General features: G+C 49.0%; 2 protein-coding genes across 2 annotated transcripts; one reads left to right on the forward strand and one right to left on the reverse strand.

The window, feature by feature from the left end:
* The first annotated feature begins 1,447 nt into the window (after nucleotides 1-1,447).
* LOC120933799 (zona pellucida sperm-binding protein 3-like) lies at nucleotides 1,448-6,874 on the forward strand. Its single transcript, XM_040347196.1, has 8 exons — nucleotides 1,448-1,945; nucleotides 3,040-3,152; nucleotides 4,331-4,434; nucleotides 4,516-4,693; nucleotides 4,771-4,891; nucleotides 4,968-5,059; nucleotides 6,000-6,139; nucleotides 6,624-6,874. Exons 1-8 carry the CDS (start codon nucleotides 1,478-1,480, stop codon nucleotides 6,851-6,853), a joined length of 1,446 nt encoding a protein of 481 aa, XP_040203130.1. The 5' UTR covers nucleotides 1,448-1,477; the 3' UTR covers nucleotides 6,854-6,874.
* An 8,776-nt stretch (nucleotides 6,875-15,650) lies between these two features.
* On the reverse strand, nucleotides 15,651-21,242 carry LOC120933805 (zona pellucida sperm-binding protein 3-like). Its single transcript, XM_040347200.1, has 8 exons — nucleotides 20,742-21,242; nucleotides 19,523-19,635; nucleotides 18,038-18,141; nucleotides 17,776-17,953; nucleotides 17,582-17,702; nucleotides 17,414-17,505; nucleotides 16,350-16,489; nucleotides 15,651-15,888 (listed from the first exon to the last, which is right to left on the reverse strand). Exons 1-8 carry the CDS (start codon nucleotides 21,207-21,209, stop codon nucleotides 15,659-15,661), a joined length of 1,446 nt encoding a protein of 481 aa, XP_040203134.1. The 5' UTR covers nucleotides 21,210-21,242; the 3' UTR covers nucleotides 15,651-15,658.
* Nucleotides 21,243-21,618: the final 376 nt, after the last annotated feature.

Here is a 21,618-nt window from a genome sequence, read left to right on the forward strand (position 1 = left end):
TCCCTGTGCTGAGTTCCTGGGTCTGTACACCTGCTGTGCCCATTATGAGGGGTTCCCACCATCCCTGTGCTGAGTTCCTGGGTCTGTACACCTGCTGTGCCCATTATGAGGGGTTCCTACCATCCCTTGCTGTGTTCCTGGGTCTGTACCCCCGCTTTGTCCATTATGAGGGGTTCCCACCATCCCTGTGCTGTGTTCCTGGGTCTGTACACCCGCTGTGCCCATTATGAGGAGTTCCCACCATGTCTGGGCTGGTTTACTGGGTCTGTACACCTGCTGTGCCCATTATGAGGGGTTCCCACCATCCCTGTGCTGAGTTCCCGGGTCTGTACCCCCGCTGTGCCCATTATGAGGGGTTCCCACCATCCATGTGCTGAGTTCTCGGGTCTGTACACCCACTGTGCCCATTATGAGGGGTTCCCACCATCCCTGTGCTGGGTTCCCAGGTCTGTACACCCGCTGTGCCCATTATAAGGAGTTCCCACCATCCCTGGGCTGGTTTACTGGGTCTGTACCCCCGCTGTGTCCATTATGAGTGGTTCCTACCATTCCTGTGCTGTGTTCCTGGGTCTGTACACCCACTGTGCCCATTATGAGGAGTTCCCACCATGCCTGGGCTGGTTAACTGGGTCTCTACACCCGCTGTGCCCATTATGAGGGTTTCCCACTATCCCTGTGCTGAGTTCCTGGGTCTGTACCCCCGCTGTGCCCATTATGAGGGGTTCCCACCATCCCTGTGCTGGGTTCCCAGGTCTGTACACCCGCTGTGCCCATTATGAGGAGTTCCCACCATCCCTGGGCTGGTTTACTGGATCTGTACATCCGCTGTGCCCATTATGAGAGGTTCCCACCATCCCTGTGCTGAGTACCCGGGTCTGTACACCCGCTGTGCCCATTATGAGGGGTTCCCACCATCCCTGTGCTGAGTTCCCAGGTCTGTACACCCGCTGTGCCCATTATGAGGGGTTCCCACCATCCCTGTGCTGAGTTCCCAGGTCTGTACACCCGCTGTGCCCCATTATGAGGGGTTCCCACCATCCCTGTGCTGAGTTCCTGGGTCTGTACACCCGCTGTGCCCATTATGAGGGGTTCCCACCATCCCTGTGCTACTGAGCCCTACAATAAGTCTCTCCTGTTGGTGTGAGTGACATTAGTAGTATGGTGTAGTATCAGTTGTATGTGATCCAATCATTGTACATCCTTGTGAGGTTCCCCTCCTCCATGCAGCTTGTGTAGTACACTCCATGTGGACCCGTCTCTCCCATCTGATTCCAGTATGAGGAGGAATCTAGTCATCTTCTCCGCTGGATCTCCAGGGGGATGAGGGGACCTCCATTATTGGTTCATCTCCCATCCATCATGTATAGTCCCAGCCATTGGGTGTGGTGATGATTGGCCCCAGCTGGGGGTATCAGTGGTTGGTGGGAGGGGTATAAAGGACAGCTCTCTCTCCCTCATTCATTGTGTTGTGTCTCTTATGGGGAGGATGGGTTTTCTGGTGAAAGGTGGTTGGGTGCTGCTCCTGGCTGTGGCCTATTGGTCAGGGTTTGGCTGTGATGGAGTCTTGGTGAGACATGGCCGCCAGTCAGATAGGTGGAGGGGCAACCAGCGGGGTCTACCTGGCCAGGGCTCTTCTAGATGGGGCTCCAGAGACTGGAATGCTAATCGCCCTGTTGTGGGGGTTGGGGCTCCTAGGGGTTCACTTGCTGGACGTGTTGTTGGGGTTCCAAGAGATCTGCCGCAGCCTGGGAGCTCCCCTATCAGCATCCAGTGTGGAGAGGACAACATGGTGGTCACCGTCCAGAGGAATTTCTATGGGATTGGGAAGCTGGTCCAACTTTCTGACCTGAGCCTGGGGCCCCGTGGCTGCGAACCCGACCCCCAGAGTACAGACACCACTGTTACCTTCCAGATCAACCTCCAGGATTGCGGCAACACGGTGCAGGTAACCTTCAGATGTTCCCCTGTGTCATGTATTCTAGTCAATGCCCCCTCCCCCATAGTCCTCATCCTTCAGTAGTCTGTGTATTGAACCTTCTCTGCTGCTTTTGTGGCCTCACCTGGAACCACCGAGTTCCTAATGACCCTGTAGCTGATGTTCCATTGAGATGGACCAACACTCACTTCCCCACCAGCCAGAGTAGAATTCAGAGCTCTGCTTGGCAGAGGAAGACGTCTACCGTCCCTTCAAGGCTTGGTGCATATGACCCCCCCCTTGTGAGTGGGGGGAGGGGGTGTACAGAGACTTTAAATCTCCACTTTGGGAAGATGAAGGTAGAAGTGAAGACATAAGGCTTTTGAATGGGGTACGGGAGAGTTGGAACCCCTGTTGGGTATCTTGCCATTTTTGACCCATTGGGGGATTTCCCTTCACTTCCCGCCTCGTAGCCACAACAGTAAGTGAGGAAATCCCCGGCTGTTACCAGAGCAGGTGTCCCCATTGAATACAGACAAATAAAAACCTAACGGGGTTCTAACCCATGCCACTTTATCAAAACAAGTTTCCTTTTTAGTTACACTTTAAACACAGACCCTATGGGGGTCCCTTCTCATTGGCTTGATTGGTGGTTCACCAGCCAGCATTGTCCTGTCTAATTGTCGGCATTACAAACACGGGTCTAGTTTGCACATGTATGTAAATGCTGCTGAGCCACGTCCCAGCACTTCAGTATTATCTGCAGTCCTATCTCTATAAATGTTTGAGAGCCTCCACAGTGGAAGCACATGCATGATAATGGATAGAGGTCAGATGAGCCTGGAGGAAGCCCATCCCCCCCCCCCCTCAAATGACCAGGCCCAACTGGACACCCACCATATAGAAAATGTGTGCAAACTAAACCCCGGTTTATAATGCAGACTGTTAGACGGGATAATTTGGGGAGTTGGGATTTTTTTTTGGTTTCGTTTGTTAGATAAATGTGTGTTTTGGGCCTGGCCATCCACCACCGGGGCCAGGCAATGGTGGGCTTGGGGCCCGGTCTCGGAAAGCTGACCCTGTTTAGTCCATTTTCTATGTTTAAGTATCATTCTCCTCTACAGATGACACAAGAGTGGCTAATCTACACCACCAACCTGACCTACAGCCCAACCTCCTCCATTCCAATCATCAGAACCAACCCAGCTGTGGTCCCCATAATGTGTTTCTACTACCGGTGAGTCAACGTTACTGGATCAGCTTACACTAGGGCAAGGGTCTCCATACTTTTAAAGCAAAGGGCCGTTTTATGGTCTTCCGGACTTCAGGGGGGCCGGATTCTGACCAGTTGGGGTAGAAAATGCCCCAGGGCCGAGCATCGGTGAGAATAAACATGGCCCCAGTGTTGGTGGGCAGTAAGAGGAATAGTGCCCTATCATTGCTATTGGTCTAAGAAATACTGCCCCATTGTTGGTGCCATTGGGAGGAATAGCGCCTCATATAATTAGGAGCAATACTGCCCAAAGGGCCACATCTGGCCATCAGGCTGCAGTTTGGAGACCCCTGCACTAGGGCACCATTCAGGTCCCAGCTGGTGTTCCAACTCTGGCCAAATATTGTCCAGATTCTGAAGGTTAAACCTCTAGTTGGGTTTTTTCTGCCATCTGTCCTTGCCAAGAGATTTCATGTATCTCCTTTCCTGGTTGGGGGTGTTGGCAGCCCATCTTGATGTAGCAGTACCCCTGTAGGTGCTGCTGAGTGTAGTAGTCCGTCTGTCACCCTGCCCAGCCAGGCACACAATTTTCAAGCACCCAGTGACATGAAAGCAGTCCTTGCACTTTGTATTTTATTGAGGGGAATTTAAATTGGATAGGGAGTTTGAGTTACCCAGACTGACGGTCAATAGAGGGACAGCTATGACTAAGCATCTATCCATGATGTGAAACATGTTGGCTTTTTTGTCCCCCTATGTCCACTTTCTACCATTGATTGCAGTGTTGCATGACTTTTTGGATGTTGTACAGCTTTGGATTTTATCCTTAGGCGATTTATTGAAACAAAATAAACAATCAGAGTGCGGCAGTCCAATGTTGCGGTGGTCACACCATGTTGGCCCAAAAAGGTTCTAAAGAGAATCTGGGGACAAGTATATAGGAGCTGCTCCTGGTCACTTAAAGGTCCAGGGATCCTGTCCTATTAATGATTTTACTATCTGGCTTTGTTTGGTGTTTTGTCCAACAGGAATGGAATTAACCAGACAGCCGTCCTTCAGTAACTTGCTGGATGGTGTAATTGTAACCAGGATTTGACTCTGTACTCCATAAGTCAGTGATGGGCAGGAAAAGAGTAATATGAATTTGTGACATTAAATGACTTCCGTTGACTCATTCCTGACCTTGATCCTGTTCTCTGTAGGCACGGTAATGTGAGCAGCCAGGCCATTAAGCCAACGTGGGTTCCATTCAGCACCACTGTGTCTTCAGAAGAAAGGTTGTCCTTCTCTTTGGTCCTGATGTCTGGTGAGGAAGATGGGTGATCAGGAGGGGGGGGGGGGGTATTGTTGGGCATTTACTAATCCCCCTTTTTTCTTATGTATACAGAGGACTGGAGTGGTCCCAGAAGTTCTCCCATCTATCAGTTGGGGGATATTCTCTACATAGAGGCCTCTGTGGATACTCACAACCAAATGGATATGATCCTGTATGTGGACCGCTGTGTGGCCACCATATCTCCTGATGCCACCTCTTCTCCAAGTTATGACCTCATTGCAGACAATGGGTATGGTTTTCAGTGGTGGGTGGGGGAGGGGGTTGGGTTGCCATTTGACCCAAATTGTAAGTGACCGTCTTCTGCAGGTGTCTGGTGGATGGAACACAAGCTGACGCCTCCTCGGCCTTCATCGCTCCAAGGGTCCAGACTAACACTCTACAGTTCACGGTGGATGCCTTCCGGTTCCTAGGAAATGATGTCTCTCTGGTGAGGACTGTTAGAATTGGTTGCACAGATTGGTGCCTTCTAGGAATGTTTAACCTACTAAAACCTTCTATTCCAGATCTACTTGACCTGTTACCTGAGAGCTGCTGCTGCCACCCAGGTCCCAGATCCCATCAACAAGGCCTGTTCCTATAGTAAAGCCACAAACGGGTGAGACTATTAAAATGGCTGTTGGGTGTCTGTGGGTTGCTGCTCTTCCCATAGCATTTGTCTGTAATCACTTCTGCATGGATCTAGTAACCAGTGATTGGGACAGACTTTATGGACCTACCATGGTGAATTCCTAAAACAATGGTGTAAATATATAATGGTACACGGATATCCTCTTTGGGGCCCTTTCAATACAATCTACACAGCTAAAATGGCTAGCCAGGTAAGTGGCCTCATGGGGCTGAAAGTTGGTCTAAAACAGGGGTAGGCAACCTGGGCCCTCCAGCTGTGGTGAAACTAAAAGTTCCATGAGACATTGCAAGACCCCGACAATCACAGGCATGAAGCCTAGAGTCATGATGGGATTTGTAGTTCCCACAGCTGGGGGTCTGAGGTTGCCTACCCCGGGTCTAAAAGATCTCTGGTGCCAGAATGATCAGAAATATGGGCATGGTGCTCTGAATCTGCTGCTTGGACACCTTGTGGTTGGCTGTAAATTCCATCCAAGGGGATCAACGTGGCACTGTAAGAACTATAGGCAAAACTTTTATTTTCGAATAGTTGGGAGGATTCTAACCCATCGGACTTTACTCGCCATCTGTGTACCATTGCAGAGATTTGCCTTCACTTCCTGTCCCATAGCCAAACTGGAAGTGAGGAAATCCCTGCAAATTAAAGGAATTCCTTGAACTCTTGAACTTCCCCCCCCCCCCCCCAAAAAAAGTCATTCTCTCACTTTCAATGATGGTAAATCGGACAAATAGGGAGATTCACACTAACGGGACACAGAAGGCAATAAAAACTGTAATCTCCACTGGAGGGATGAGCCCCAAGTCCTCTTCAAGGTAAATGTCAAAATACCTATACAGTGTTGGCTGAGCTTCCAGTGCATCTTCTAAAATCACAGGTTGTCATACATACTTTGGCTTGTTTTCTCCAGCTGGTCTGCAGTTGAGGGCCCCAGCAGTATCTGCCAGTGTTGTGGGACACCAGGAACCTGCAGCAACCCTACTGCTCTTACAGGAGGAAGGAGCCGATTTGGAAGACCGAGAGCCTTTGGGAAGAGGGAAGCTTTGGATGGTGAGTCTTAAACATGCAGCTGCTGCATACAATAATGGTGGGGCCACATCTGCTCCTATTGATGGCGGTGTCCTGAGAATGGATTGCCTCCTTACAACAGGGGGGGTCCTGACTGGGTTTTTCAACCTGATTCTTGCACCTGCCAAGGTTATGAGGGACACAGGTGGAAATGAAGGGGGAAGGCTAGAACCTGGATGGTCTTCATATTGCTGCTTCTATCCCCGTAGAGATGTTTCCCTCACTTGTTTCAGAACTAGAACAGGAAAGTAGATCTCCTGCATAGCGTTCATGGCAATGCAAATCTTGAGGGTTAGAACCACCCCCCCCCCATAGTGTTCACATTATGATTTGCTTCATGAGGGTATACAGTGGACATCACCTCTGCACACTTGAGTAGGAGCTGAGTTTTCACCTGAAAGCCCTTTTGGCTTCATTGTATAGAGATGTGTATTTGCCTCCTGACCCTCCAATGTTTCTCCTGCAGACTCTATCATGGAAGAGGGACAGTCGGTGACCACCTTGGGACCTCTGATTGTGATTGGGCCAAAACAAGGTGACCTTGCTGCTGCAGTGATGAAGGAAGAGCCCGCCCCCGCAGAGCTCTGGTGGATGGTGGCTGTCGGGTGTGTCAGTCTTCTTGTAGTCGCTGTGTGTACGGTGTTCATTGTCAAGTCTCTACAAAAGCCGCAATATTTATTGTCTGTGGAGAAATAAAAATTAAAAAAAATCATTTAATCTGGTCGATTTCTTATGCTTATTTAGACAGTTATATGGTATAGATTTGGTGCTTTTTCTAGGGGCTCTAAATATCTAGATAATGGGTTCCATGTGGCAGCCTCCTGCCCCCACTTTGTCTTAGCCTTGGTCTCTTGTGTTAAATGGAGGTTCCTCAATCGACACATTGTGGCCGGGTGTATAGGGTCACAGCATACTGTATAGAAGACCAATGGGGATCATGACTATTACTGCCCCTTAATACATCATTGATTCCTTACTTAGGCTTCCTAATGTCCCTCTTAAAAATGACTTGTTCTACATGTAGCACTACCCCTGAAGGAGCTGCTGGTTTGTTTTGGGTCTACGCTCTGGCTATCATCCCCTGAAACTGGCTCAAACCCTCCCTTGGCACAACTGGTATCAGTAAGAATTGGGGAGCACAAGATTTTATCACATCGCAGTAAATTGTTACCTTGTGTTGTACTGGTCCCACAGGATAATATATAGACTGGACACAGATTTGTGCTTAACCAAGAGGACTTTACTTGGTACTTTTTGTTTTACCAAGGTAAAACAGATCGTGGACTAGCAGGGCCCTGCTAGAGTCAAAGATGGTGATGAATAAATACAGATTGAATTATGACTATACGGACCTGTCTAAGTGCACAGCGAAGGGATTCCTTCAGTAAGATATATATTCGCACTGAAGCACCTCTTAGCCAGGCCTCACCGACAACAATGCTGTACAGCTTAATATAACCAAACGCTTAGCTAAAAATTTTATATATATATATATATATATATATATATATATATATATATATATATATAACCTGATTACTTTGAGAACCGGTGCTAGGTTAAATTTAAAGGGAGATCAGAGTGTAGTTAAAGTCTGATCCAAATTGTTATCCTTAAAATGGGGTCTCTAGCTCTGCTTGCCTGTGCTGTGGACTCATTCTGTTTTACTGGGTGTTCTTCCCACTGCTGTGAAGTGGGGTCAAGGTTTGGGTGCTCTTCCCCCCCCCCCCCCCCCAGCAGCCAATCAGGAGGGTTTAGCCTTGCTGTGCATGCTGGGGGAGGGTATTTATGGGGCAGACGCCATTGGTTCTGGGTTAGTCTTCTTTGCCCAGTGTTGCACCCACCTTAGAGTGGCCACATCACAGCGTTATGGCCTACCGGGGTGTGCTTGCCACGCGGTGTTGGCCTGGAACATCTGAGCAGTGACGGGGACCCAGCGATCGACTGGGTTCCCACCTTTGAAGATCCTAAGCTGTTCGGTGGACAGTCTGTCTGAGGACCGCCAATGAGAGGCTGGCGATCCAAAAGGGCCTTGACAAACCACCGGGGATCAAGGTAGCCGGACACTGAAGGATTGATCACCTGTCAGTCGATACCTGGGCGACATTAAGGAGATCCAGGCGTAATTCACCTAAGGAGGGTTGCCTCTGTAACTGCAAATCAGAGAGGGTCTGTGGCAGAGGTGTCTCCCTGACATTCTAAGGAGGGTCTGTGGCAGGGACTTTTCCTCAAGTTCATTCACCCCTAGGAATTCAAAAGTTATTTTGGTGACAATGCAAAATGTGTGATTTTTCTCATCACTTTACCAAGACAAACTGAGGGAATGCATTTCACCAGGGGTGAGAGTCTGCAATTAAATTCTGACAGAGGGTCCAACCCTTCCCGGTTCCACCAAAAAACAGTTTGAGACAGAGGCTCTAATAGGCTTCAAAATAGGGTGAGCTCCGGTCACAGTGTGCGACCGGAGCCCACCCAGGTGTGTTACAACAGCGAATAAATATTCACTCTTGTAACACTGATCCTCCTCCCAGATTCCGGTGTTACTGGGTAGGGAAAGTCCTGCTTCCAACGACAACCTTACTTCGCCAGGGCGGGTACAGTGCATCTGGACAGGCCTCTCTCACCAGCCTGGCAGCCAGAGTCTCACTCGGATGGATAGGATTAAGTCTCTGCCACAGACCCTCCTGAAGATTGGAGACAAATTCGGTCCAAAATCCCTCCTGACTGGATTAGCACCCAGTTCTCCTTCACACAGCTTCGGTTAGATCAGCAACTTATGGGCGACCTGCGTCCAGCCTCTCGGAACCCAAGTGTCCTCTGATGAACGGACAGGCCTCTCCTGAAACACCGGCCTGGTGCTCGGTATCCCCCGGACAGACTCCTCATCGGGCGGCTTCCTCCAATTGGACGGACAGCCCAGGACCATCTGGTAAATTAGGAACCCAGTCGACACACTGGATCCACAATCTGGATGAATGTGCTCCGGGCCAACGTGGTCCCGGAGCCAGGAACACTGCGACACACCCCGGCCCGGAGGGCCACACACGGGGGTGGTGGGACGACTGCCCAGCTCAAGGGTGGGAACACAGTGAACCCGAACCAATGGCGTCTGCTGTTTAAATACCTCTTCCCAGCATGCACAGCGAGGCGGCCAACCCTCCTGATTGGCTGCCGGAAGGAGATATCAAACTACACTTGACCCCACTGCTGCCACCTGTCCGCCCGGGGTGGAACTCAGTACCCCAGACAACGACAGTATGCACAAACAGTACAGCCAAATGAAACAGAGGCCCAAAATTAACCAAATCACCGGTTCAAAGCCAACTACCTCTCCGAACTCCCTCTAAATTTACAATAGCACCAGCTATGAAAATAGCCAGGCGCTACATTATATATATATATATCTATATATATATATATATATCCCATGACAAAGGACTCCCAGAGTTCAATTGTCTGCTTTGAGACTTGGTCTGTCTGATTGAAACTTCCTTTCATGTGACAAGGGTGGAAGCAGTGCCCTGACAAAGGTGGAGTCATTGCCATGATAAGGGCGGAGTCACTGCGGTAATGAAATTATGAGTTGTGTAAATAAGAGGAGTTTCCTTCATCACAGCTGATAAGGATGGAAGGTTTACAGGTTAAAAGAAGACCAGAGCGCCATCTGCTGGCTGAAAATAAAACCAAAATATTCACCTACCATATCTCCTATTGATCTGATAGAAGAAGGGTATATACTGTATGTATATATGGATACAAATGTATTTATTTTTTTAGTTCTGATCAGAATAAATAAATATTTGTCCAATTGCTGCTCCAAATGAATGGAAAGAAAACTTGTTATTTAGACCAAAACGTAGAGGGGCGGACAGTCCCGGGTCGGAGGGGACAGTCCCGGGTCGGAGGGGACAGTCCCGATTCAGAAACAAACAGTCCAGATTCAGAGAGCACAGTCCTGGTTCGGAGGAGACAATCCCAAGTCGGAGGGGACAGTCCAGAGTCGGAGGGGACAGTCCCGAGTCGGAGGGGATAGTCCCGAGTTGGAAGAGACAGTCCCGAGTCGGAGGGGACAGTCCCGAGTCGGAGGGGACAGTCCCGAGTCGGAGGGGACAGTCCTGAGTCGGAGGGGACAGTCCTGAGTCAGAAAGAAACAGTCCAGATTCAGAGAGCACAGTCCTGGTTCAGAGGAGACAGTCCTGATTTGAAGGGGGCCGTCTATATTTTGGTCCTCGGTCCTGCAGTGTGTGCATTCCTGGGACCTGGACACAGCAGGGAGTGGAGGGGGCACTGTATCAGAAATTAACCTGGTATATAGGTGTTAGATTTTGAATTTATTACTATTCTATGTGATAAGTTTCTGGAATCAATATTTAAACATGGCCATTTTGAGGATTCTTGAGGACAGAAGGTCAGTTGCTGTGTAGGTTACATGTATTTTTGGAGTTCTACGTCAAGACAATGGGTGGAGATGTGTTACTTAATATACACAAGTGGGTGTTACGTTTGTGACAGGAGCTCACCACCTTTCTTGGAGCTATTCTAAAAGTAAATATGCTTAGCTCGGCTTTAAAAACAGTATAAGTATCCATGTGGTTTGGGTAACAAGTTAAGGAACTCGGGGTCACCCGACCCTGCTGGAAGTTTCAATCAGACAGACCAGGTCTCAAAGCAGACAATTGAACTCTGGGAGTCCTTTGTCATGGGATATATATATATATATATATATATATATATATATATAGCGCCTGGCTATTTTCATAGCTGGTGCTTTTGTAAATTTAGAGGGAGTTCAGAGAGGTAGTTGGCTTTGAACCGGTGATTCGGTTACATTTTGGGCCTCTGTTTCAGTTAGCTGTACCGTTTGTGCATACTGTCTTTGTCTGGGGTACTGAGTTCCACCCCGGGCGGACAGGTGGCAGCAGTGGGGTCAAGTGTAGTTGGATATCTCTTCCCGGCAGCCAATCAGGAGGGTTGGCCGCCTCGCTGTGCATGCTGGGAAGAGGTATTTAAACGGCAGACGCCATTGGTTCGGGTTCACCGCGTTCCCGCCCTTGAGCTGGGCAGTCGTCCCACCACCCCCGTGTGTGGCCCTCCTGGCCGGGGTGTGTGCGATGTGTGTCACAGTGTTCCTGGCTCCGGGACCACGTTGGCCCGGAGCACATTCATCCAGATTGTGGATCCAGTGTGTCGACTGGGTTCCTAATTTACCAGATGGTCCTGGGCTGTGCGTCCAATTGGAGGAAGCCGCCTGATGAGGAGTCTGTCCGGGGGAAACCGAGCACGAGGCCGGTGTTTCAGGAGAGGCCTGTCCGTTCATCAGAGGACACTTGGGTTCCGAGAGGCTGGACGCAGGTTGCCGATCAGTTGCTGATCTAACCAAAGCTGTGTGAAGGAAAACCGGGTGCTAATCCAGTCAGGAGGGATTTTGGACCGAATTTGTCTCCAATCTTCAGGAGGGTCTGTGGCAGAGACTTAATCCTATCCATCCGAATGGCACTCTGGCTGCCAGGCTGGCGAGAGAGGCCTGTCCAGATGTACCGCCCCGGCTGGAGTGGCGAAGTAAGGTTGTCGTTGGAAGCAGGACTGTTTCCCTACCCAGTTACACCGGAATCTGCTGTCTTCTATTTGATATCCCTTCACCTTTCTACCGTTTTTACCCGGCTGGGTGGGTAATAAAAGTACAGAAAAGACATTCCCTTTACTGTAGCTCTCATCAAGTACCCTAGACGGCGGGGATGTATAGGTAACATGCCCCCCAAAACAAACCAGCAGCTCCATCGGGGGTAGTGCTACACATATACACACACACACACACAGTATCTCACAAAAGTGAGTACACCCCTCACATTTGTGTAAATCTTTTCATGTGACAACACTGAAGAAATGACACTTTGCTACAATGTTGTGTAGTGAGTGTACAGCTTGTATAACGGTGTAAATTTGGTGTCCCCTTTAAAATAACTCAACACGCAGCCATTAATGTCTAAACCGCTGGCAACAAAAGTCAGTACACCCTTAAGTGAAAATGTCCAAGGCGTCCAATAGGAGCGCCTGTTCTTTCAGCCAATCGGATGATGAGTATCAGACCTGCTTCTTGATTGGCCGGGAGGAGGTTCAGTGTTACAAGAGTGAATATTTATTCAATGTCGTAACACACCTGGGTGGGCTCCGGTCGCACTCTCTGTGACCCAAGCCCACCTTATTTTGAAGCCTATTAGAGCCTCTGTCTCAAACTGTTTTTTGTTTTTGGTGGAACAGGGAAGGGTTGGACCCTCTGTCAGGATTTAATTGCAGACTCTCACCCCTGGAGAAATGTATACCCTCAGTTTGTCTTTGTAAAGTGATGAGAAAATCCCACATTTTGCGTTGTCACCAAAATAGGAAATCCCTAAATGGGGACACCTGTTCTGGTGACCTGTGTGAGGACTGGTAATTGTCGGTGCCAGAAGTACAAGGCCTGGCCTGGCTGGATGAGACGGGCACCTGCCAAAGTATACTGATTGTTTTGCAGGAGGATGAATAGTCTAGACTTGCCATTGTGATTTGATTACCCGGGCATCATCCATCAGTTTATTTGTTCCGGATTACAAATCAACCATTGTGAACCACCGCATGCAACTAATATACGCGTGAACAGTAAAAAAAAAAAAAAAAAAAACGATCGTATTGACATTTGGTCTGATCAACCAAACCACCCTGGTGAGGTGCCCGATTTAAAGACTGCCTGTTAGGCAAAGTGAGTTGTTGAGGCATATATGTAGCACTACCGACGGAGGAGCTGCTGGTTGTTTTGGGTGGCACATTTACCTCGTAGCTCTTTCGAATTCCTAGGGGTGAATGAACTTGAGGAAAAGTTTCTGCCACAGACCCTCCTTAGAATGTCAGGGAGACGCCTCTGCCACAGGCCCTCTCTGATTTGCAGTTACGGAGGCAATCCTCCTTAGGTGAATTACGTCTGGATCTCCTTCTTAATGTCGCCCAGGTACCGACTGACAGGTGATCAATCCTTCAGTGTCCGACTACCTTCATCCCCGGTGGTTTGTCGAGGCCCTTTTGGATCGCCAGGCTCTCATTGGCGCTCCTCAGACGGACTCCCCATCGAACTGCAATAGCGCTTGGGATCTTCAAAGGTGGGAACCCAGTCAATCACTGGGTCCCCATCGCTGCTCAGAAATTCCCGGGCCAACATGGCCCAGGAACACCACATGGCACGCACGCCCCGGTAGGCCATAACGCCGTGATGTGGCCACTCTAAGGTGGGTGCCACACTGGACGAAGACGACTAACCCAGAACCAATGGCGTCTGCCCCATAAATACCCTCCCCCAGCATGCACAGCAAGGCTAAACCCTCCTGATTGGCTTTTGGGGAAAAACACCCAAACCTTGACCCAACTTCAAAGCAGTGGGAAGAACACCCAGTAAAACAGAATGAGCCCACAGCACAGGCAAGCAGAGCTAGAGACCCCGGTTTTAAGGATAACAATTTGGATCAGAGTTTAACTACACTCTGATCTCCCTTTAAATTTAACCTAGCACCGGTTCTCAAAGTAACCAGGTGCTATATATATATATATATATATATATATATATATATATATAATTTCTAGCTAAGTGTTTGGTTATATTAGGCTGTACAGCATTGTTGTCGGTGAGGCCTGGCTAAGATGTGCTTCAGTGCCAATATATATCTTACTGAAGGAATCCCTTTGCTGTGCACAGACAGGTCCGTATAGTCATTATAATTCAACACCATCTTTGACTCTTGCAGGGCCCTGCTAATCCACTATCTGTTTTACCTTGGTAAAACGTAAAAGAACCAAGTGAAGTCCTCTTGGTTAAGCACAAATCTGTGTCCAGTCTATATTATTATCCTGTGGGACCAGTACAACACAAGGTAACCATTTATTTACTGTGGTGTGATAAAATCTTGTGCTCCCCAGGAGCCAGTGGGGTCCCCAATTCTTACTGATACCAGTTGTGCCAAGGGAGGGTTCGAGACAGTTTCAGGGGTTGATAGCCAGAGCGTAGACCCAAAACAAACCAGCAGCTCCTTCAGGGGTAGGACAAGTCATTTTTAAGAGGGACATTAGGAATCCTAAGTAAGGAATCAATGGTGTATTAAGTGGCAGTAATAGTCATGATCCCCATTAGTCTTCTATATAGAATGCTGTGACCCTATACACCCGGCCACAAATTCTGTCCATCAAGATTGAGGTACCTCCATTTAACACAGGAGATCAGGGTCAAGACAAGGTGGGGGCAGGAGGCTGCCACATGAGACCCATTATCTACATATTTAGAGCCCCTATGTAGCGCTACCCCCCCCCCAGGAGCCGCTGGTTAGATCTGGGATCAGCGTAATTATGTTACCTCTGTGATGTGTCTAGGGATGATGTGGTGGTGAGAAGAAATAACAGAATATCCAGATAGCAGGGTGATGTTTTCTATGCTTTATTACTGGTCCAACAGTCAACTGAGGTCGATAGAAGTAGGTTGGTGAAAGGAGAACTTGCAGATTCAGGCCTATGGATAAACAGAAGCAGTCCTGCTTCTAATAGCAACTCTTTGCTAATCGCCACTTCAGCCGAAGTGGGTAAGGTGCCCCTGGACAGGTCCCTCTCACAGGCCTGGCAGCCAGAGCGTCACTTAGTACTTCTGGGAAGGAACAAGTCTCTGCCACCGACTTGGCTCCAGTAGAATTAGGACTTGTGATGAGACCTCTGCCACAGGCCTAGCACTTGAGAACATGAATGATAGAGCTAATCCTCCCAGTAAATAATTTGCCTGAATCTCCCTCAGGTAGACTTCTTATCCTTGGGGTCACCGACTGACAGTTTGTAGCATACAACCTGCCAGTGTCCAGTTACCCAGACCCCCGATGGTTTTGTCTGAGCCCTATTGGATCACCTGTCTCCAGGTTCACCTCAGACCGACTCCCCACCGAACAGCACAACTCGCTTGGGATCCTCCTGATAAGAGATGGGAACCCAGTAAGTCACTGGGGCCCATTTGTAGCATCAGTTGCTCCAGGCCTGGAATCAGGAACTCCGCGTAGCACGTGCGCGCCGGCCTGGTAGGCCATATCGCCGTGATGTGCGCACACCCTAAAATTGGGTGCTGAAGCAGGAACCCGCAAAGACCCCACAAAATGGCGTCTGCCACAGCAATACCCTCCCCCAGCATGCCCTGCAAGGGAAACACTCCTCTAATTGGCTGCTGGAGAAAAGCAGCTCCGCCTGGACCCCTCGGGCACCACCTGCCATCCAGAGATGGAACTACATCTCTGGAGCACAGAATAACCCACAGGTCAATCCAGGGCTGGCGACAGCCAAATTTAAACAAATCAAACTGGATGAGAGCAAATAACTCATCCCACTAAATTTGACATTTCACTACAGGTGCCACGTACACAGGCGCTACACCTAGAAAAAGCACCACATCTATACCATACAACTGTCTAAATAAGCATAGGAAATAGACCAGATTAAATGATTTTTATTTTATTTCTCCACAGACAATAAATATTGCGGCTTTTGTAGAGACTTGACAATGAACACCGTACACACAGCGACTACAAGAAGACTGACACACCCGACAGTCACCAACCACCAGAGCTCTGCAGGGGCGGCCTCTTCCTTCATCACTGCAGCTGCAAGGTCGCTTTGTTTTGGCCCAATCACAATCAGAGGTCCCAAGGTGGTCACCGACTGTCCCTCTTCCATGATAGGTTCTGCAGGAGAAACATTGGAGGGTCAGGAGGCAAATACACATCTCTATACAATGAAACCAAAGGGCTTTCAGGTGAAAACTCAGCTCTACTCAAGTGTACAGAGGTGGTGTCCACTGTAGACCCTCATGAAGCAAATCATCATGTGAACACTATAGGGGGGGGGGGGTTTGAACCCTCAAGATTTGCATTGCCATGAAAACGCTATGCAGGAGATCTACCTTCCTGTTCTAGTTCTGAAACAAGTGAGGGAAACATCGCTACGGGGATAGAAGCAGCAATATGAAGACCATCCAGGTTCTAGCCTTCCCCCTTCCATTTCCACCCGTGTCCCTCAATCTTGGCGGGTGCAAGGATCAGGTTGAAAAACCCCAGTCAGGACCCCCTGTCGTAAGGAGACAATCCATTCTCAGGACACTCCCATCAATAGGAGCAGATGTGGCCCCACCATTATTAAGACTCACCATCCAAGGCTTCTCTCTTCCCAAAGGCTCTCGGTCTTCCAAATCGGCTCCTTCCTCCTGTAAGGCCAGTAGGGTTGCTGCAGGTTCCTGGTGTCCCACAACACTGACAGATACTGCTGGGGCCCTCAACTGCAGACCAGCTGGAGAAGACAAACCAAAGTATGTATGACAATCTGATTTTAGAAGATGCACTGGAAGCTCGGTAAAAAGCCAACACTGTATAGGTAGTCTGACATTTACCTTGAAGAGGACTTGGGGCTCATCCCTCCAGTGGAGATTATAGTTTTTATTGCCTTCTGTGTCCCGTTAGGGAGATTCACACTATTTGTCTGATTTACCATCATTGAAAGTGAGAGAATATGACATTTTTGGGGGGGGGGGGGGGGTGGCTCAAGAAATTCCTTTAATTTGCAGGGATTTCCTCACTTCTGGTTTGGCTATGGGACAGGAAGTGAAGGCAAATCTCTGCAATGGTACACAGATGGCGAGTAAAGTCTGATGGGTTAGAATCCTCCCAACTATTCCAAAATGAAAGTTTTGCCCATAGTTCTTACAGTGCCACGTTGATCCCCTTGGATGGAATTTACAGCCAACCACAAGGTGTCCAAGCAGCAGATTCAGAGCACCATGCCCATATTTCTGATCATTCTGGCACCAGCGATCTTTTAGACCAGGGGTAGGCAACCTCAGACCCCCAGCTGTGGGAACTACAAATCCCATCATGACTCTAGGCATCATGCCCGTGATTGTCAGGGTCTTGCAATGTCTCATGGAACTTGTAGTTTCACCACAGCTGGAGGGCCCAGGTTGCCTACCCCTGTTTTAGACCAACTTTCAGCCCCATGAGGCCACTTACCTGGCTAGCCATATTAGCTGTGTAGATTGTATTGAAAGGGCCCCAAAGAGGATATCCGTGTACCATTATATATTTACACCATTGTTTTATGAATTCACCATGGTAGGTCCATAAAGTCTGTCCCAATCACTGGTCACTAGATCCATGCAGAAGTGATTACAAACGCTATGGGAAGAGCAGCAACCTACAGCCATTTTAATAGTCTCACCCGTTTGTGGCTTTACTATAGGAACAGGCCTTGTTGATGGGATCTGGGACCTGGGTGGCAGCAGCAGCTCTCAGGTAACAGGTCAAGTAGATCTGGAATAGAAGGTTTTAGTAGGTTAAACATTCCTAGAAGGCACCAATCTGTGCAACCAATTCTAACAGTCCTCACCAGAGAGACATCATTTCCTAGGAACCGGAAGGCATCCACCGTGAACTGTAGAGTGTTAGTCTGGACCCTTGGAGCGATGAAGGCCGAGGAGGCGTCAGCTTGTGTTCCATCCACCAGACACCTGCAGAAGATGGTCACTTACAATTTGGGTCAAATGGCAACCCAACCCCCCCCCCCACCACTGAAAACCATACCCATTGTCTGCAATGAGGTCATAACTTGGAGAAGAGGTGGCATCAGGAGATATGGTGGCCACACAGCGGTCCACATACAGGATCATATCCATTTGGTTGTGAGTATCCACAGAGGCCTCTATGTAGAGAATATCCCCCAACTGATAGATGGGAGAACTTCTGGGACCACTCCAGTCCTCTGTATACATAAGGAGAAAGGGGATTAGTAAATGCCCAACAATCCCCCCCCCCACCTATCCTCCAGATCACCCATCTTCCTCACCAGTCATCAGGACCAAAGAGAAGGACAACCTTTCTTCTGAAGACACAGTGGTGCTGAACGGAACCCACGTTGGCTTAATGGCCTGGCTGCTCACATTACCGTGCCTACAGAGAACAGGATCAAGGTCAGGAATGAGTCAACGGAAGTCATTTAATGTCACAAGTTCATATTACTCTTTTCCTGCCCATCACTGACTTGTGGAGAACAGAATAAAATCCTGGTTACAATTACACCATCCAGCAAGTTACTGAAGGACGGCTGTCTGGTTAATTCCATTCCTGTTGGACAAACATCAAACAAAGCCAGATAGTAAAACCATTAATAGGACAGGATCCCTGACACACGAAACTTGAAGTACTCTCCATTGTCATTGCAGATCCTCCCATTATCAGTCTTAGTAAGAGGAAATTCATCATTACTGCAGTAGGAGGATTAGGTTGCCGGCACAGACATGAAGGCCACAGATGTTAAGGGCAGTTCAAGTAGCCAAAACCAAACACTTGAATCCAAAATGTCAATGTAGCGCCCTCTAGTGTAATAGAAGAATAGTACAAGTTTGAGTGTTGGTAAAATTTCCAGGCTTGGCTGGTCCAAGAAGTGCAAACAAGGGATGGAGTGATAGTCTGCAAGCAAGGAAGTGCAGGAGGAGATTGTATATACCGTGGTGTATATAGCTGGTCTCTCTATTGACTGTTAATCTGGGTAACTCAAACTCCCCTCAATAAAATACAAAGTGCAAGGACTGCTTTCATGTCACTGGGTGCTTGAAAAGTGTGTGCCTGGCTGGGCAGGGTGATAGACAAACTACTACACTCAGCAGCACCTACAGGGGTACTGCCAACACCCCCAACCAGGAAAGGAGATACATGAAATCTCTTGGCAAGGACAGAAAACCCAACTAGGGGTTTAACCTTCCAACTCTGGACTCTGACTCTGAACACCAGCTGGGATCTGAATGGTGCCCTAGTGCAGGGGTCTCCAAAGTGCAGCCCGAGGGCCAGATGTGGCCCTTTGGGCAGTATTGCTCCTAATTATATGAGGCACTATTCCTCCCAATGGGGCACCATTTCTTAGACCAATAGCAATGATAGGGCACTATTCCTCCTCCTACTGCCTACCAACACTGGGGCCATGTTTATTCTCACCGATGCTCGGCCCTGGGGCATTTTCTACCCCAACTGGTCAGAATCCGGCCCCCCCTGGAGTCTGAAAGACCATAAAACAGCCCTTGGCTTTAAAAGTATGGAGACCCTTGCCCTAGTGCAGTGTTTCTCAATTCCAGTCCTCAGGCCCCCCCCCAACAGGTCAGGTTTTCCGGATTTCCATTATTTTGCACAGGTGATTTGATCAGTTTCACTGCCTTAGTAATCACCACAGCCTTTTTATCTGAGGGAAATCCTGAAAACCTGACCTGTTGGGGGGGCCTGAGGACTGGAATTGAGAAACACTGCCCTAGTGTAAGCTGATCCAGTAGCGTTGACTCACCGGTAGTAGAAACACATTATGGGGACCACAGCTGGGTTGGTTCTGATGATTGGAATGGAGGAGGTTGGGCTGTAGGTCAGGTTGGTGGTGTAGATTAGCCACTCTTGTGTCATCTGTAGAGGAGAATGATACTTAAACATAGAAAATGGACTAAACAGGGTCAGCTTTCCAAGACCAGGCCCCAAGCCCACCATTGCCTGGCCCCGGTGGTGGAAGGCCAGGCCCAAAACCCACATTTATCCAATGAACTAAACCAAAATAAATTAAAAAAAAATTCCCAACTCACCAAACTGTCCTGTCTAACAGTCTGCATTACAAACCGGGGTTTAGATTGCACACATTTTCTATATGGTGGGTGTCCAGTCGGGCCTGGTCATTTGAGAGGGGGGGGGTGGGCTTGCTCCAGGCTCACCTGTCCTTTCCATTATCATGCATGCGCTTTCACTGTGGAGGCTCTCAAACATTTATAGAGATAGGACTGCAGATAATACTGAAGTGCTGGGACGTGGCTCAGCAGCTTTTGCATACGTGTGCAAACTAGACCCGTGTTTGTAATGCCGACTATTAGACAGGACAATGCAGGCTGATGAACCACCAATCAAGCCAATGAGAAGGGGCCACCATAGGGTCTGTGTTTAAAGTGCAACTAAAAAGGAAACTTTTTTTGATAAAGTGGCATGGGTTAGAACCCCGTTAGGTTTTTATTTGTCTGTATTCTATGGGGACACTTGCTCTGGTAACAGCCGGGGATTTCCTCACTTACTGTTGTGGCTACGAGGCGGGAAGTGAAGGGAAATCCCCCAATGGGTCAAAAATGGCAAGATACCCAACAGGGGTTCCAACTCTCCCGTACCCCATTCAAAAGCCTTATGTCTTTACTTCTACCTTCATCTTCCCAAAGTAAAGATTTAAAATCTCTGTACACCCCCTCCCCCCCCACTCACAAAGGGGGGCCATATGCACCAAGCCTCGAAGGGACGGTAGACGTCTTCCTCTGCCAAGCAGAGATCTGAATTCTACTCTGGCTGGTGGGGAAGGGAGTGTTGGTCCATCTCAATGGAACATCAGCTACAGGGTCATTAGGAACTCGGTGGTTCCAGGTGAGGCCACAAAAGCAGCAGAGAAGGTTCTACACACACAGACCACTGAAGGATGAGGACTATAGGGGGAGGGGGGACATTGACTAGAATACATGACACAGGGAACATGTGAAGATTACCTGCACCGTGTTGCCGCAGTCCTGGAGGTTGATCTGGAAGGTAACAGTGGTGTCTGTACTCTGGGGGTCGGGTTCGCAGCCACGGGGCCCCAGGCTCAGGTCAGAAGGTTGGACCAGCTTCCCAATCCCATAGAAATCCCTCTGGACATTGACCACCATGTTGTCCTCTCCACACTGGATGCTGATAGGGGAGCTCCCAGGCTGCGGCAGATCTCGTGGAACCCCAACAACACGTCCAGCAACTGAACCCCTAGAGGCCCCAACCCCCACAACAGGGCGATTAGCATTCCAGTCTCTGGAGCCCCATCTAGAAGAGCCCTGGCCAGGTAAAGCCCGCTGGTTGCTCCTCCACCTATCTGACTGGCGGCCATGTCTCACCAAGACTCCATCACAGCCAAACCCTGACCAATAGGCCACAGCCAGGAGCAGCACCCAACCACCTTTCACCAGAAAACCCATCCTCCCCATAAGAGACACAACACAAGGAATGAGGGAGAGAGAGCTTTCCTTTATACCCCTCCCACCAACCACTGATACCCCCAGCTGGGGCCAATCATCACCACACCCAATGGCTGGGACTATACATGATGGATGGGAGATGAACCAATAATGGAGGTCACCTCACCCCCCTGGAGATCCAGCGGAGAAGATGACTAGATTCCTCCTCATATTGGAATCAGATGGGAGAGACGGGTCCACATGGAGTGTGCTACACAAGCTGCATGAAGGAGAGGAACCTCACAAGGATGTACAATGATTGGTCACATACAACTGATACTACACCATACTACTAATGTCACTCACACCAACAGGAGAGACTTACTGTAGGGCTCAGTAGCACAGGGATGGTGGGAACCCCTCATAATGGGCACAGCGG

This window comes from Rana temporaria, chromosome 3, assembly GCF_905171775.1.
Source record: "Rana temporaria chromosome 3, aRanTem1.1, whole genome shotgun sequence".
Classification (NCBI taxonomy): domain Eukaryota; kingdom Metazoa; phylum Chordata; class Amphibia; order Anura; family Ranidae; genus Rana; species Rana temporaria.